General features: G+C 46.5%; 1 protein-coding gene across 2 annotated transcripts; it reads right to left on the minus strand.

The window, feature by feature from the left end:
- Positions 1–6,791: 6,791 nt before the first annotated feature.
- Positions 6,792–17,381, minus strand: LOC135370715 (protein DDI1 homolog 2-like). Of its 2 annotated transcripts, XM_064604520.1 has the most exons (9): positions 16,789–17,381; positions 16,259–16,348; positions 14,662–14,814; positions 13,567–13,693; positions 12,485–12,612; positions 12,298–12,426; positions 11,683–11,786; positions 9,470–9,656; positions 6,792–7,329 (listed from the first exon to the last, which is right to left on the minus strand). In XM_064604520.1, the coding sequence occupies exons 1-9, from the start codon at positions 17,039–17,041 to the stop codon at positions 7,151–7,153; spliced, it is 1,350 nt and encodes a 449-aa protein (XP_064460590.1). In that variant the 5' UTR covers positions 17,042–17,381; the 3' UTR covers positions 6,792–7,150. The 2 variants fall into 2 exon arrangements, with proteins under 2 accessions (XP_064460590.1, XP_064460591.1); XM_064604521.1 differs by lacking the exon at positions 16,259–16,348 and having other exon boundaries at positions 16,789–17,380.
- Positions 17,382–18,213: the final 832 nt, after the last annotated feature.

An 18,213-nucleotide genomic window follows, 5' to 3' on the forward strand; every position in this document is an offset into this window, starting at 1 on the left:
GAATAATCGGTTAAGAGACTGTGTCTTACATACTTCGTGTGAGTTCGTGTACCATCTTCATTGAGCTATAGGACAATATCAACTAAGATAGCGAAAGCCTGCGCATTGCATCCTCTCCCTCTTTAAGAGTCAGAATTCGTCTGCTGCTGCGATTCACCGTTCTGCGAATTCAAGAACCCGCACATGATTGCAGCTCACATGGAACCCGCATACCTAAATATTTAGACAAAAAGTGCGAGACGCTTTCCAGTAAATCAGTTTTGAGAAAGATTGAGACCGTTTTGCGCTTTATTTGCAAGTTTTCTCATTTAGTACGCGGGGACGCTCAATCAGAACTCGCAGACGACGGTGGTTCTTCTCCATGGTCACGAGGGCTGAAAGCACGTTCGTGATTGGCTACGGCCGTTGAAAACACGATCCTGATTGGCTGACTCTTAATTGTTACGTCACGTCGACGAGCGCGCAGGCGTTCTGTATTCCTTCCGGCTCGCAGGACTAGCTACCTTTCAATGTGAAGACTCGTCGTTCCCAACTAACCGAATGCCGTAAACAGAAGCTGTTTAATTTGATGAAAGATGAAAGTATGGCTTTGTATGTAATTGTCCCTTCTATGTTGTTCCAGCCTCAGAACATCAGTTCTTGTTCGTCCGAAGCGATTCTACGCTGCAAGTAACAAGTATTGTATATTGTTACAGCCTTACGTCAGCTCGCTATTTGGTATTTGACTTTCAAACCAAATGACCTCGGCTGCATCCCCGCTCAGAACCACGGAAGTATTTTTAGTGTCTTTTCTGCGCCTGTCACGTGACCGTTTGGATCTCTTGACTCGTTGGATCTCTTGACCGGAAGCGCCGCTCGGATTTGAAGCGAGAGACAGACTCTCCGCCCCGACTCTCAGTATCGGTGCGACCAGTGGCGAAGCTACCAAAATATTTCGGAAGGCGTTCTATTAGGACAATACACGGGGGAGGAGGACATCACCCTCGTTTCCCTCTCCCAAATGCAGTCCAGAGGTACGATATCGCTACTGAGTGACTTGCGACCGCAGCCGAAGATACCATTATATATGTGGTACTTTATGGCATTTTCTTACGACACGTCACGCAAGTATCTCCGGATTGTTCGGATAGAGGACTGCAAGCGAGTAGATGCAAATGGAGTGTGACGAAGTTGGTTGTATAGCTGGGGCGTGCGTCTCTGTCATAGAGGCTCTGCTCTACCACAATCATTCCACATCCTTTTTCGTGCTCTTTAGATACCACTTGCGACCAGTTGCGTTGGTGCACTAGTGCGACCAGCTGTTCCACGACGCGTGGTGCGTGAGAGTATCGAGTGACCTAAAAGATTACTTCATCCCGTGTGTCCTCGAGGAAGTTCGCTAGGGCACACAGCGCAGGTTGTCGGTGATTGCTGTGGCCACCTCCCCCAGGTGGGTGATCGAGTTGTAGCCGCTATTGTCGTACATGCATCGATTGCCACGCTGACATGCTCGCACAAAAGAACAATCAATGCAGTGAATGAGGTGTCCCATTATGTCTGAATTATACGCAGCCGTAATAACACCCTACACTGAACAATGCATAGGGCTGTTATTCGTTCACTCTACAGAAACGGCCATCAAGCCCGCAGCCACACCTATTCCCTGAGAGAGGCATGGTATACCAGGCAGGACAAGGAGCGTAGGATATAGCACGTAATGGAGCCACTGTCCAAGTGCTTGAGGTGGACTGGTCTCTTGCCGCCAAAGCGTTGGCCGAAGATATATGGCAGAATTCCTATATCTCACGCTCCGTTTTACATCTGCAGCGCTTTGGTCAGCACTTTGGAAGCGATTGCCATGTTCACGGAACCTCCGGAAAATGAATTCTTGGCTTCGGTGTTGTTCGTCTCGTGGTTTCTGAAACTGCTGTCATACTATTTCACACTGTTTCATTTTTCCCAGAACTACGAAAAAATTCTCGTCATACTCCAGGGGGTCGGTGCAAGGCCCTCTCGCAGGTAAGACACTTCTTTCTGGACAAGGACTTCTTTGAAAGCCCCGCAAGTGTGGCGGCTATTATAGCTGGCGAAGATATTCATCCATACATAAAACCTTGAGATTGACCTGAGGACAGTGGCGTATCTAGGGTGTGGCAGGAGTGGACAGGTGCCGTGGGCGCCAGGTGAACAGGGGCGCCATTATGTGGTCGGGCGTGAATGTGCCAGGTCGGGCACTCAACCTGGCACATTCATAAATGATCTAAAGCACCCGCCATTAGGGAGGTTGTAGTGTGAAACCTAGTGCGGACCACACGAAAACGCATCCCCAAGGACATCATGTTAACCATGTTGCCATGGGCGCAGGTAGCTCTAGATCCGACACTGCCTGAGGAGACAAGAAGGACAGCACGACACGAAGATCCTTATTGTCGCCCCAAGCGCAAGGTTTTATGCATGGAGAGCGTCTTTCCAGTGAGGGATAGTCTATCCTACCGTACTGGGCTCCAAAGCTTTCAATACATTTTGACTTCGTAACGGACGCATTTCTTCTTTAATTTACATTTACTTCTACAATTTACATACACACGCTTATTGTCACCTCCTTGCTCCTTTATTTCATTTACTTCCAGAAGCGATATAAAAATAGAAATTTTGCGTGTGAAAATAAAACTAGGTGCATCTTAGAACATTCTGTCACATCTGTCTACTATATGCGAAACTTCACTTTACGCTCTTCCCTCTCCACAAATGTTACGGACAGACCTACACGCCTGTCAACGTTGATTGGCCCTATAAAGCTATCGCTTGAAACAACGAAAAAATGTATTCTGCATAAAAACATTTTCCAGTTTATGCCTGCAAATACAAGACTGCCACGAGTGGACCTTTTTCACAATGGCCTATGCGCAAGCGTATGACCTCGAGGCGCCGGAGAGGATTATCTCCGTCTTCACTAGATGGCGCACTATGGGAACGACAGAAGTGGGAACCAGCGGGGATACCGCACGAATGGCGCGAGCTTGTTGGCCCCCCATTCCGGACCGGTCTTGGTCCTTTGTGCTATCCACGGGGATTTGTTTTGACGCGCGCCGAGCATGGTTCGTTGGACAACCGCTAGGATACGACGCGTATGTGAAAAAGGTCCTGAGGGATAAACTCATTATGTGAGAAAGCTAGTATATGAGTAAACACACGCGCCTTTCACTTTTCCAGGTATGCCACGCTGCTGACGATACAAGCAACTATCACTCTCGCCATAAGCACTTCCACGGGGCTCATTGCAGCATCTGACTTCTCCAGCATATTCTTCTCTGTCACCATCTCTATCCTTTGGTGGACCTGGATGTCGATGGTCTCCTGCTCCACGATTTCGTTTTTTGCCATGGGCGAACTTTTCGGGAGCTATTCCCTTACCGTCCAACGGCTGAGCTGTGCATATCGAACGTCTGCGTGCCCGAAAACGGTGGCAGACGTTCGCTGTCTACGGGTCAGATACACCAACACCTGCAACGCCCTCCAGTGCCTCGGGAGCATCTACAGTAGGCTCATCCTCGTCTGGTATGCCGATGCCATTGCCAACTTGCTCATCGCGTTCCCGAGTATGATAGAAAAGAGCGCAGTGGCGTTTTTCGAAGTTGGAGTTAGCCTGACAGTCGCTCTGGAGTTGACCGCAGCAGTGTCGAACGCTACGAGCCATCAAGACAATTGTCTGTGCAGCGTTCATGAGCTGGCCACAACACAGGACGACCGGGATCCGGCGATGACTCAAGAATTACTGGAAACCTGCATCGCCGTTCGAACTGGCAACCTTCGTGTCACGGCCGACGGATTTTTTCACATAACCAGTGGGTTCGTGCTGACGCTGTTCTCTGGAGTGATAACCTTCTTGGCGATTGTTTATCCGAGTTAAACGTGCTTCACAGTTATGCGGCTTACTACCAGAAAAGTAGATGTATATATATACTGAGTTCTTTCGCTCGACTGCATTATCTGCCAGCAAAGTGGCTGTTGCAGCAGTTGCAGGGGCAAAATCCAAATTCAAATTCGAATTCGGAGCAGATTTACACGTAAGGTCAGTTGCATTTTCTCCCAGCAGCAGTCGCAGGAGCAGCGCAAACGCCATCCATATGATGAAAGATGAAAGTCACTGAAAAGGTTAGCCAGCTGTAGGGATCGAACACACATCTTCTGGATTACCTGTATCTGTCCCTTGTATGTTGTTCCAGCCTCAGAACATCAGTTTCTCTCTTGCCATCCATATGTTCAGTTTTTGAAACTGAACGTATGGATGGCGTTTGCACTGCTCCTGCAACTGCCGCTGGGAGATAATGCAGTCGAGGGAAGAGCTATGATTTAGGTCTGATTGGTATCCTCAAACGATATGTCCGTGAGATCATTTGAGGAGGCCAATCAGAGGAGTCTCCGCATTGCCGGATTGATCCGCGCGAGCTCCGGCAACGCCACCAAGGCCTGATCATTCAAACGACGCCCGTTCACGAGGTGGCGTTGCCGGACCTCGCACGGATCAAGTACGGCAATGCGAAGAGGTCTCCGATTGGTCTCCTCAAACGATCTCACTCAATGATTGGACGAAATCGTTTGAGGAGACCATGAGCGTGCGCTTCGCATCGTCGGTCTTCTTGAGAAGGAGAGGGTTAACGTAAACTGTGCGTTTTTTCTTCTTCTATCGATTATAAATCACGAACGAAGCAATGAATGAATGAATCGCGTTCCTTTTGTGTTGGAGTCAAGGTGACGGCATAATCCATTCCGCTAGCATGATTTCTTTGCGCTCTATAGTGCACCTCTAAGCAGGACTCCTGTGTCCAGGTGGCTCTGGCTGTAGGCTGATTTGCAATCCTCCTAGAAACTCCATGATATCGACGGTATAGGACAAGGTGGCTCACGGCATGGTGGTAGTGGTGTTGGAGATGGAACTGCTTGCCGGGTAGTCGACCACTCCCAGGCGGACAACGGCACGACTCTCGCAGGAGGTGATCGTGCGTCCTGGGCAGACTTCACAGGAAACTGTGCTGACATTTGTCTTAAAGCGTCCGAAGAAAACCCAGGGAAAACACCCAGCACAGCCGACGTCTGGATTAGGACCCGGGTCTCGGTGTGGAATGCCCAGACTGGGGGGGGGGGGGGGGCTCGACTGCGTAAAATGGGGCCATCGTAGGCAGATTTTCAGTGGCAAATGAGATCGCAGCTTCCACGTCGTCATGGCAACAGGGTCCGCAAAAATATGTTGTGTGGTCGCTGCCGAAACTGTCGTCGCGCGTCTTTTTGTTTTCCTCTGAGTCAAGAAAATATACGGTTTTCAGTTTGGTGCCAGACGAGAACGACGAAAGTTAGAAATAAATAATTGGGAGCAGACTGTTGGACGAAGGTTGTCTGCTCTTCTCGCGGCGGTATTCACGATTGATTGATTGATTGATTGAAAGAAGAAAAAATGGGGATTGTAGCCCTCATCACGAGGGCCGGCTACCCCAGATCACCTAAGGAAAGGAATTCCAGACACATCCACCATCACCCTCTGGAGATGTCGCGAAGCGGCGACGAACGCCACAGACAGGTCATAGCCCATCTAACAGCTTGGTATTCTCGAAAGCAAGCACGCTGGACCTATTCAGCCTAGCTTCTTCAACAGAAATGACTTTCTCGAAGCAGGTAAACGCTTCTTCTGGCAACACTTTGTGATGCTGCCGCTGCTATTGAACCGAAACTATCCGGCTACCTAACGTCTTCGCACCTACAGGACAGTCTGTCCACGTGTTCCTACGGGGACATCTAAGCAGACTTGCATGCCTCCCGCAAAAATTGACGGTGGTCCAGCATGGAGCATCCCATATGATGAACAACAATGAGTGACATTTATATTTATACAAGTGGAGGAGGACTGGGGATACAGCCGACACAAAAGTAGTCAAGCACGGAGACGTCCCAAATTAATGTAACGGACAAGACGACCATTCAAAGGATGGTGTGCCCTAAAGGAACGGTGGAAGCACCTCCATAAATTTTTCGGTTTAGACTTTACCGCCGTATCTTCACTCAGCCCCGAGGGATCCCCCATGCTTCGAGGGACCCTTTCAGTAGCTCTGGCAGCGCTTCCTGTCCGCGCAGCGAGCTCGTGCCAATGCACTGCCAAAGCTACTTGAAGGGTCCCTCGAAGCATAGGGGTCCCTCGCGGTTGAGTGAAAATACAGTGATGCGTAAGGCGTATTGCACAAGTACGCTCGCAAGAACGCTCACGGTATAGTTGTCCTGTAGCGCACGCGGCAGGTCTTTGAACTGCCGCACCTAGAGTCAGTGGCGTCACTAGGGGGCTGCGGTCCGCACCGGGTGAAGCGAAGGAAGGGGTGACGCGCCGCACCAATACTGCCGCTTCCTCCCGTTCTCTACGGCACGATGACGCCAAAACAAAGTGAGGAGCCTTCTACGAGGCACTTTTTTTTTTCTGAGTGCGGTGTAATATGTTCATTTATCGTGAATCGCCTGGTACGGAAAGGGATCCGTTGAGCCCCCAAACAGAGCCACGCGCATGCGCAATTATAAAGAAAAGAAAAAGAAAAGTTTCATCGTGACAAGACACCACAGAGCGAAAACATCGCACATCGTAGCTCCCGATAGCTTTATGAATGGAGCAGGGCTTTGTAACAATGCTGGATGCCACTTGCCCCTTCAAAATAAGTGGCGGCTCTGTTGTGAGACATGTATATGGGGTACCTTGGTAAAACAATGCATTTAACGGTAAAGAGCAACCCTTCTACAGTAAGATATATGACCTTGAAAATAGAGTGCAAGTGTCATACAACGTGCTCTCAGCATTTTATTTGCAGTGGAACTCATTTCGCCACACAGTCACACTGAGTGCACTACAATGACTTGCTACTCTCTACAAAGTGGTACAGCTATCACCTGTGCCATTCTTTATATCGTAATTCTTGCTAATAAAAGATGAGTTACAGTTGTGTAGTACATTCACACGCAAAAATATTCGGTTGCACCTCCATTCTAAGAATGCAACCTAATGCCATTCATTTATGAAATCTTTCGTACGTAGATCCTGCAGTATTATTTTTGGAAACAGTCCGAGGAGATTGAAAAATGAAAAACAAGTTGTATACAAGGCCTCCTTCCCACCTATGCACTGTGTGTGTGTGTGAACCTATCCAGGCACTTTCAGAGACTTTGCAAATAGGGCGGCCATCGCCCGATTCCGATCTCCGTTGAACTTTCGCAGCTCTACAATGCAATCGTGTCTTGGAAAGCCCAGCGATTCAAGGTACTGTACGTCGGCCATGCTGAAGTTGTCGACTGGCTGGAGGCTGCCGCTCGATGGTCCTGCTGCAAATTTATAAAAATAAACTGTTTTCTGCTGGTCCCTAGACTTGGCAAAAACAAGGTAAACCTGCATCACAGAACTGGCAAGAAATAGGTGTTTGCCATACAGAGCCTATGGCTAGAGATAACGCAGCTGCAGAACCATTAGATACTCCTCTAACAATAGGTTCTTTTGTAAGTACATGTCACATCCACCCAACAAGGAAGACATTCTTTAGAGGCTTACAACATAGATTTACCTTCAGGGCTCCTGTTGGACATTTCAGTACAAAGGGTTTATGTAATAAGGGTTCACGACCTACCACTATAGGCAGAGACCTATATGGACATATGGCAGTTGCCTATGGAAGTACAAGGTGTATGGTTAGTTACACCGCAGGGTGCCTGAATACTAGCTCCCTCTATGTAGGGTGAAGTCACCCTTTGCAGAAGCGGACACCACCAAGCTGCCATTTTGACATGCACGGCCACCATGTCTGGGTTCCTGCGCACCGCTTTCACCAACTTCTTCAAACCTCATCAACTATTTATTTACTCTATTTATCTACTATTTACGGTTCTGAAGTGTACTGCATAGCTACGTGCATAGCTACAGCTTTGTCACTGCAGCATGGGCCACGTCTGGGCTCCAAGATGGTGGACATCATAGCAGACGACACAGTTGTCTTCACCCTACATAGAGTGAGCTAGTATTCGAGCTTATTGTGGAGAGAAAAAGATATGTACATTATCATCATCATCATCATCATCATCATCATCATCAGAGCTATGTTCATTCCCCTGCTGCTGAGACTGCTGCTTGTTATGCACGTGCTATGTGGTGAAACCTGTCTAATGTCCACAAAACGTTGCTGCAGTTACTGCAAATCACACGATAGCAAATAGCACCAACTGGCACCAAATTCCACAGCAAAGTGGTGACTGCTGGAACTACCACCTTAGTGCCGGGAGTTTTATGTATGTCCAGTGCTTATAGTAGTAGGTCGTTAAGTGTACACAACACATCAGCAGAGTACAGCGACAACGGTAGTCACAAGGACTCCGACTCAATGTACAGCACAACTCCATGATGTAACTCAAAAAGGCTTCAGTGCGACATTAACCAAAATACTGCTACTACTGCATAGCACACATCCAACGTGAGACATACTCCTGTAGGGCACACAGCTGCACTGTAGTGGAGTCTGCACACTCCACCAACGGCAAGCACTCCTGTGCTGATATGCCCACTCCAATGCGTACAGTGACTGACAGGTCATTAGCCGCAAACTCCACTGGTTGGTTTGGAACGCTTTTTTTTTCTCTCCTTGGCACCGAACACACTTTTCACCGGTCAGTCCCAAGTGGACTCTCGTGTTACAGATCAACTAAGTAATCCTTGCTCTGTTGAGAAATGTTTGGATTTGGCCAGAACTTCAACAGAGCAGTGTCGACACTTCCACATCTTGCAAAGCCTAGCAACAGCAAGCATAATGAGCCTGCATGCAGGGGCTTCCACCATGGAAAGTAACTGCCCTGAGGTTGGAACACAAACAGACAAACACAAGCCTCGAGGCATCTAATAACACGAAAAATTAAAATATGGCTGTTGTCGAAAATGCCAGAGTATATAGGAGAAGACATGTAGGAGACGATGTGAAGAGAGCGAGTTTGTGTCCCGTTCTTTGAACTAGGCCACTTGGAGAGCCATCAGAAAAGGAGATGACAGCACAGCATAGTGGTTAGCATACTCGATCGCAATGTGTGTAGTTTGATTCCTGCTGCAGCTTGGCTTTTTCGACGACTGCCGTATTTCAAACTTGCACCACGTTTTTGGCTGCAGACTGATTGCTTATCGCTGGCGAATTTTGCTTCCGTCCCACCGTGTCAGATGTTGCTGCGTATAACAGATTCGGGTGATATCTCCAAAGTGACCAGTGGAATTTGCTGCTAGTGAAAGACACTCTCGCCAAGAAAACATGGTGGAAAGGTTAGCTAGAGGTTCATGTTAGTAAGAGACGAAGAAAGATTACGAGGTAGACATTGAGCAGGTGGAAGCGAGAGCAATGTTTAAAAGCAAGATGGAATGGTAGAATTTAATTATTCGTGCAATGAGAAACGAGTGCCCTGCGGCATGTTTAATATCTGTAACGACTCATTCCACCTTCTTCCCGGGACTTAACGAGGGCTTGAGCTAGGGCTCTGTCTTCTTGTTCCTGCAGGGTGGTCGTACTCGGCGTTGTCAGCGGCGGCTGCCGGGCGCAGTCCGGGAGCTCCCCTTCACCGAGAAATGGTGTTTCAGTTCCTGTTGTGCCGATCACCAGAACGTTTCGCTTCAGGTCGATCAGGCACTGAAATGGGGCAAGGCTGTTAGAGTATTGTTAGGGTCCTGTGTTTTAGTGCAAACTCAGCTTTTACCCACCCCCACCCCCCAATTCGCATCACTGACACCTTAGGGTAAAATTTTACATATTAATGGTTTGTATATTATATATATATATATATATAAACAGTGATGGCCACTAACTACTTCTACAGTAGTTTAACTATAACTACTAACTATAAACTACTTTGCGATTGAGTAGTTCAACTACTAGTTCAACTACTTTTGAGGGGAGTAGTTAAAACTACTTTTTTAACTACACAATGTAGTTTAACTACATCTATAACTACTTAACGTTGTCCATCAACACCAATCCCTCGTAGTGTTCTTGGACACCTAAACCTCACAAGCAATGATAAATTTTGGCTCAAGCCATTGCTACGATAGTCAAATACAAAGCTTGCGGCGGCATTCTTTCTGTGCCTACATGATAAACTAAGTTGCAGAATTATTTCACAGCAAATGAGGCTTCACTAGACAAGCATTAAAAGTGAACATTTAGTACATATGCGCAACACAATTGCTCTGCACTTCCGTGCTCATCAAACAAGTAGCTCAAGGTAAAAGTTGGAAGCACAATCGTGCCGTAAAACTTGTGGCAAAATCGGAAGTAGTTGGCACCTTCAGTAATCTAACTACTGTAGTTAACTACTTAAAATAGTAGTTTAACTAGTAGTTGCCACTACATTTCTGCAACTAGTTGATAACTACTTTTTAACTACAATCTGGCAGTTTAACTAGTAGATTAACTACATGTAGTTAACTACTGGCCATCACTGTATATAACTTATTATAATTAGGGCCTTACTTTTTAGGGTTGTACCCGATTATGCGCTATATTTACCTCCGAACTCAAACCAGAAAAAAAAAGGAGGGGGGGTTAACCCTGAAAACCGGTGGACCAGGGGGATCTGAAGTCGTCACAACTAACACAGAACTGTGGAAACTGTGTTGTAAATGCATAAATATGCTCAGACAAACTGTCAAAACAGAGACCCTGCTGCATCTTATACGAATAGCCTATATTGATACCCTGTGTCTTCTGGTGTGTCATGTGCGTTATTTATGCCATATCTAATCTGATACAATCAGGATGGGGTTGAATCAGGTTCAATTCAATCCGATTACACCCAAATTATTGAGGCAATACATATATAACTCGATATTTCCCCCCAATTTTGCTGGAAAATATAATCCGAAAAAGTAAGGCACTATGTATAATACAGCGTAATATTGACACAATACACCATTACTTACTCACATATTTTGTGCCACCGCATAATTTCACACCCCTGATTTGGCACAAAAAATGCCAAGACAATAAAAAAAATATATGCAATTATCGCGCATGGATACATGGCCCACCTGTGACCACTGGAATTATTTTTTGCTTACTACGTGGCTTTCACAACGCTGTCAGTGCAACAGAAGGTACTGCTGTGCTGCTCTTGTCTGATTTGCGCCCACTTTCCAATGATACTGTCATTCGAACTACAAAACAAACACGGAACGAAACACTGCAGAAACATGCTACGAACTTGCAGCACATGACAAAGCTGGCCAACATGGCGTGCTTTCGGTTATCAACACCACTAGCGGAGTTTTGCAGCAGCGCCTAAGCGTCTCTCCATATTTCACAGATAGGATGAGCAGTATTTTACATCTCCCGACCATCACCGGTAGCGCTTGGTGATACTTGGTGGCATACTAAAATTCTAGAATTTTGCGTCATTTCAATATCGTTACGAATGCTCCCACACAATTTGTGCAACCCTGACTTTTAGGGGGAGCAAAGATGCGCAAATTAATACGGCAAATGCGAGTAATTACAGTGGACATCGGGGGATCAAAGTTCACACCTTCCAAGAATTGATTTTCAGTGACGTTGATGGATGAACGTTTATGAAACATAAAGCCATTATCCATCTCCTCCTTATTTATTACTAACTATACTCCTCTACAAAATGAATACGGCTACACACAACACCACGTACCTGGTGCCGTTTGAGCATGTCAAGGCCCAACAACATGTCCATCGGCTGTTCCTCCAGCACAGAAAACGACGACGTAAGGAACACACCTCCAATTTCGATTTGCACTGAAAAAATAGCAGCACACAGTCAAAAGAATTTCCTACGACGATAGCGTTTCAGTAACCACCGTTTGCACGTTCAAACCCCGAACTACTAGATTATAGCGACCACGTCATACGGACCCGTTCCCAGCGCCGCATTTGGAGGCTCGCGGTGGCGCTACTCATCGGCCCGGTTATTGCTTCCTCAATTTCTACAGTACTCTGTACTTTAGCTTCCCTTAGAATTTTTGTACAAGCGGTGGATGTCCCATGAGAGATGCTTCCTTCTAAAGTTGATTATGATCATCATTCTATGCGTTTTCATAGGAACTGTTGCTGTCGTCTGCTACAGTAATCGTGCGTCCGCTTCTGCGCGTTCAAAATTCAAATTTCCATCGTCCAATCATGATGCAAATCTCGCGGGCCGATGAGTAGCGCCCCCTAGCGAATCGTGCGGACGGGCTCCTCATTGGGTTTGCCGATTATGACACGGTCGCTATAATCTAGCAGGTCGCGGTTCAAACGAGTTACGTACCCAAATGTATCCGGCCAATAATCTTCTGTGTCCCAACTCCTTTGGCAATGCCTGCCCAACGCGGATCCACCAGGCGGATGATGGCGCATCGCTCCGCACACGCCTGACTCATTATCGTCGTCTGAGCCCCTGTTGAGAGAGTCGAGTACTGCATGCAGCCACAAATTAACCACAGCGCAAGACATACCCGAGTCAATAAAGGCTTTCACGGGATGCCCATTCACTCTGCAGTTTATGTACAGCATTATCACCTGACCAAAGCTCTCCGGGTGATATTCCATAGCTGCTTCCATATTTGAGTCGATGTTCTGTTGCCTGGCAAAATGAATGAGTTCGAGTGTTTTAATTTCCGACAGTACAACGGGTGCTAAGGCGCAAAAAAATTTTTCTGTGCGGAGTGAAAGATGCTGTTATCTTGACACCAAACGCCATTAAGACAGAATTGAGTCGTTGGTAATTCACGCACGAACGAAAGCGCAATTTGCGCCGTGACAATGCAGAGCGGCGTCCCATTGGTTTTGTCAAACGATCTCCCAGAATGACTGGGAAAAAGGGGGTTGAAGAGACTGAGGTCAAAACTGCGGTCTTGTTCAACACACATTAATCGTGAATAGAGCCTGAAGTTTTAGGGTTTTACCCGATTATTCCCCGAATTGAAGGTTGCTTCTTTAGGGTGAAACCAGATTTTTACCCGGCAAATTGCCCTCACTTGGACGTCTGTAGGAATGCACTAACTTACTTGTTTGGCAGAAAAATGCAGTTACATCACCGTTTGTACCAACATGCTACCGTTAGTTTGAATAACTGAGCCTGATTTCTCCCCGAATTTAGCGTACTGGAAGTTTTTTCACCCGAATTTGCATGAATTTAGAGCACATGTTTATTTACCCGATTTTTACCCCCGAATGTAAGAAAAAATATTTCATAAAAACTTCAGGCTCTAATCATGAACGATGCAAGAGATAAATCCCATTCCGCTTGCGTTAATAACAAGGTTGCAGCATCATCCGTTCCGCGAGGAGAAAGTGTTGCACTTTAGCGAATCTCCACCAAACGAGAAGGTGAGAAAACACAAAAATGTTTGGGCTATCCCACTCTCAGACCGCCTCACAACCTATTCCGTTTGCAGCATCTGGCAAATGTGGTACTATATTGACTACACATAGGCTTTCACTTTGCCATGCAGGCTGCACTTTGTTTTGCTATGGTTAGTTAAATATTGCACATGGTCTTTGCTAATCCTCTGAGCACTTGTAAGGTTCTACGCACCTAATTTCTTCAGCAATTAGCCTTTGTGTTTCAGGATCAAAAGGATCTGCATTCATCATGCAAATACGTAGGCGATCGCGGTCGGCCTTTTCTTTCTGTTGCTGGTACAGCACCTTCGTGAAGGTATCTGTAAATGAGAAATGCAATAACTGCCATCGATGCGTACATGCACAAAATGGGCATCATGGGTACTCCCACATTACCGGCATACCAGAATAAAGTGGCGAAGACTAGCATGCCATTGGGCACTACACTTTGTGGCATGCTTGCGTGACAGATGGGAGTTTTAGAAACCTGGGAATTGGACTCCTACAGATATTAAAGCGTGCCAAGAAATGTGTGGGCCCATGGAAAGCTATCACATTAGAACGCTGCACTGGCTGCATTTTTAGGCCCGGGCCCGGCTTTCATCCGGCATTCCTTTGATACGCCCGCCTAGGCCCGACAAATTTCTAAGCAACCCGACATGGCCTGCCAACTACAGAGTGGCGGGCTATAAAGGATAGACCTGGCTAATTAACAGTGGTGCAGCACAGGCTCAAGCCAGATTCTAAGCCTGTCGATGTACAGGTGTGTGGGCCGGTCTTTCGGGCAAGCTCAAGCCTGTGTAGTGCTCTATACCAGATATTCACTCTTGCATGCTACGTTCCAAAGCTTGGCACTCAGTACATTCCTAGAAGCTGTCACATGATTATATCTAGACACGATGCCACATGATGCCTACACAATGAGGTGAAGGACACTTTAAGCATTCACTAAGAGAAATAGGCTTTTTTTTTTCCTTCTTACGCTACCGATGTGTGTGGAACCATCTGTGCATCATGTTATTTGTGACACCAGGCTGAGCAAGCTGCATGAGAATAGCGAACCCGCAGTGCAAGTGCTGTAATGCACGCTTTGGCTGTACGCAAAGCTGTAAGACAGCTTTGGAGAGTCCCCATGTTATTTTTGAAAAGATGTTGCGTGCAGCCCAAACCCAAAGCACAGTCTGGTCCCCGAAGCTGCGCAGTTGCAACACTGCCATTGGTTTGGGGCCCCAAAGCACCTGGGTCCCCTATTCTAAAATGGTCCTTTCATACCAGTTTGTCCACATACCTAGGTTACCAGAGAGAAGTGCATCTCCAAGCTGAGGGTTGTTGTGCTTGAGAAGAGCAAGTTGTTCGGGGTTTTTGAGAATCATGTCTCGTAAGAAGGCTGGGTCGTCCTCCCCGTGACTTCCTGTAAGTGGGCCCATACTCATTTCCGTTCCTGCAGTCAGTTTTAAAAAATCAACAAGCAGTACACAACACACAAAAAATTGCAAGCACAACAAACTCTTGACAGGGACAGTCACTTCTCATGTTCATCTATCTACCACAGAGTATGACTAGAGCCTGAAGTTTTTGGGGTTTAACCCGATTCTTCCCCGAATTGGGGGTGGCCTCTTTGGGTGATACCCGATATTTACCCGGCAAGTTGCCCTCACTGAGACGTCTGTAGGAATGCACACTAACCTGTTTGGCAGAAAAATACAATTACATCACCGTTTGTACCCAACCAGTACAGTTAGTTTGAGTAACTGAGCCCGATTTCTCCCTGAATTTAGCATGTTTTTCTACCTGGATTCGCATGAATTTAGAGCACATGTTTATTTTGCCCAATTTTAACCCCCCGAATTTAGAAAAAAATACTTCCTGAAAACTTCAGGCTCACAGTATGACCCATCTTGCTGGGGCACAAACAGGAAAGCTAGGCAAGTACGTGTCACTTTAGAGAACTTTGAAACGGACACACATCGGAGGAGGGTACGATACATTACTTCAAGGACAGGAACAAAGAGATTACTCAGGTCTTTCTTGCACAAGGTTGAGAGTGGAAGATAGAGCGTGTTTTAAAAAATAAACAAGATCCAACATCACAACGTATTTCCTGTCGGTCTAGCGCCACAGTGATTTTCCTCTCATTCCAAATCGTAGTTTATGAATCCATCAATTTATGAACAAATTTTCAGGAACGTTAAAAGTCGCGTCCGGACAAAAAAATGCGGCTGAACGGAAGATGCCATCGGAATAGTGGGTGCCTGAAATATATGTAACCCGAACATTTCATTTCGAAACGGTCGGAAACATTAGAAAATGTATTAAACCCCACTTTGCTGCCGGCTGTGCGCTCCCGGCTGAATTCAGGCAACAGCGTGCGGACCGACGTCACTAGAGTTGGCTATGAAGGCAGGCTGTCCGTCACAAAATGCAGTCTTTTCCGACTCGCAATCTGCTGCCGAACAGTCGCTAAAGAGATCTGCGTTCATGCTTTCGGTGGTATCGGATCGGAACCAGCCTGGTGACGCCGTCAGCTGAGTGATTGGGAATCTCACCGGCAATGCCAATTACGGGATATCACATTAACTGTATAATTCCGGATTCCACGCGGACATCACCTTTAGCCATTCGTAAATCGAGGGTTGATTATGGTCCGGCGTAAAAGCACCGTGTTCTTCCAATTTACTCATAAGAGGTGCTAGAGAGAAAGCAGCAGGAACTAAAGCAGGAAGCAGGAAGTGCAGAGTATTTCAACTGAACAGCAAAATGTAACCAAAACATAGTGTAACTGACGGTGAACAAATGAATGTGACCCACTGCACGTGGAAAGTTCCCGCTGTGCACATCTGTTCCATGCAAGCAGATGCAAAAACACGATATGATCAGCTCTGTACCTGAAGGCGTAGTACTGCCTGTTGCTAACGGTACTGGGTGTTGTGTACTGGGAATGGGAATCCTACTAAAATCTATGTTCATAGGTTGACCTGCAAAAAGAATGGGAATGGAATAATGGGAAAACATGAGTCGTCGTGACAGCAATAATCAGCATGCTTTTGCGACACTGCAAATGATACTGCCATTGTTTCGTGTATCTTTCGTACTTGTCATTCTCCATACTTAAGGCACATTTTCAAGTACTGACGAGTTTACAACAGGGTTTGTTTTACTAGTGCACATTCCTACTTAAATTCTGTGACAGTTTTGTACGCAGTCCGTGATGAAGGTTCCGTTTGTCACATTGGCTTACGCTTATATACAGTTGTTATGTGGTGCGTAGGAGGGTGTTCTCTATACGGTGCACGTACTTGAGGAGGCAGAAAATTTTTGAAATTTCTTTTAGCCGAGTGAGTCACACAGCGACACCCTCACAAGCGTTCAACGCCAGAATCAACCCGATCTTTTGCGTAGTGTTTTTATTCCATACCTGAGCTCGATGACCCCGTACCTTGCTGAGGCACGAAGTGTTGTATGAGAAGCACATCGCCATCCTTGATGCCGTACGTTTTCAAGTTTTTCTTGTCGTCAAGCAGCGGTCGGCCTTCATGCATCACGACGATTTCTTTGGCAGGTATGCCAGATTCGTACTCCGAAAGCGCTTTTAAATTTTCAAGTTCCACATCTGGACTCACGTCCAGCATGTAAAGCTCCCCCGTGAGTGTAGTAATTGTCAACTTCATGGCAGCAAATGCGGCGCTGAAACCTGCCGTTCACGAGAAAAGGACGCCTAAGTTCCACTGTTCTAGTAGCGGGAACATCAATTTGGAGCAAAATTCATGACACACGAAAAAGGAACCGTTCGCGTACTGCTGTTGACGATGTCACTGCGCACGGGAAATGTTGGATGCGTTAACGAAGTTATGTTTTCCTTCCTCGTGCGTGCACAAGGAATCGCTACTATTACTCAGCTCTATTGCGTAACTGGACTCCAAACAATGACTGTTGCTTTTAAGTTGGGCGCTACAATCCGGCCTACAAGTTTCATGAACGGGAGAGAGAAAGAGATTGAAAGAAAAAGAACCAAAAACTAGCAGATGAGAACGGATGAGAGAGAGAGAATGGATGAGATGAGAGTCCTGCGGTCCTGCCAGATGGCGTCCACGTCAGTTCCACTGTTGCATGCATGCATGCAAACCTCTTGTGCAAATGCCACAAACGTAAACTGCAAACAGATGTGTAGTTTATGGCCTATACGACTCACTTTCTAAATTTCAATCAGGATGATTGCTTGAGCTTGGCCAAGCCATATTTTAGAAGAGTTCAAATAGGAACGTTATGGCGAATAACGTTTGTGTGTGGGGTTCAAGGTTCAAGGCTACATTTTAGCGAACTAAGGTTCCGGTTTTGTTATGGAAGACGGGATAGTCAGCGCTGCTCGTTTAAATGTGCATTGCCCGTGTAGCTCACCCTCTATTCCTCGGAAAAAATCGATGACCTATGGGTGTTTTATATTTGCAGCTGTGCTCCTTGTAAATCTAAACTATACGCTCTAAAACAAACTTAGCCGCAGCGCACGTAAGCACTTTTCATACGAGGTTGGGTGCATGAATATCGTACTTCACAGTTGACACTTGGATCTGTCTCTCGCCACCTCATGTGCAGTTTTCACTATTCCTCTTTTCTACCCCGAAAATCTGCTGTTTCACCCAAATATCATCCAGTTTTACAAGGTTTTACAGCTTCGAACATAAACCCCGTTTTTTAACCTCCCACCATGGGGAAAACATATGGAACACGAAAGCATAATGGTCTGTAACCGCACAAGTGTGCGCGACTCGTGAACACCTGCGGTACAACCATTAGTTGAGTATGGGAACAAGTTTAAAACCTCAAACAAATACTTAGCTTCATA

Source organism: Ornithodoros turicata, chromosome 10, assembly GCF_037126465.1.
Source record: "Ornithodoros turicata isolate Travis chromosome 10, ASM3712646v1, whole genome shotgun sequence".
NCBI lineage: Eukaryota > Metazoa > Arthropoda > Arachnida > Ixodida > Argasidae > Ornithodoros > Ornithodoros turicata.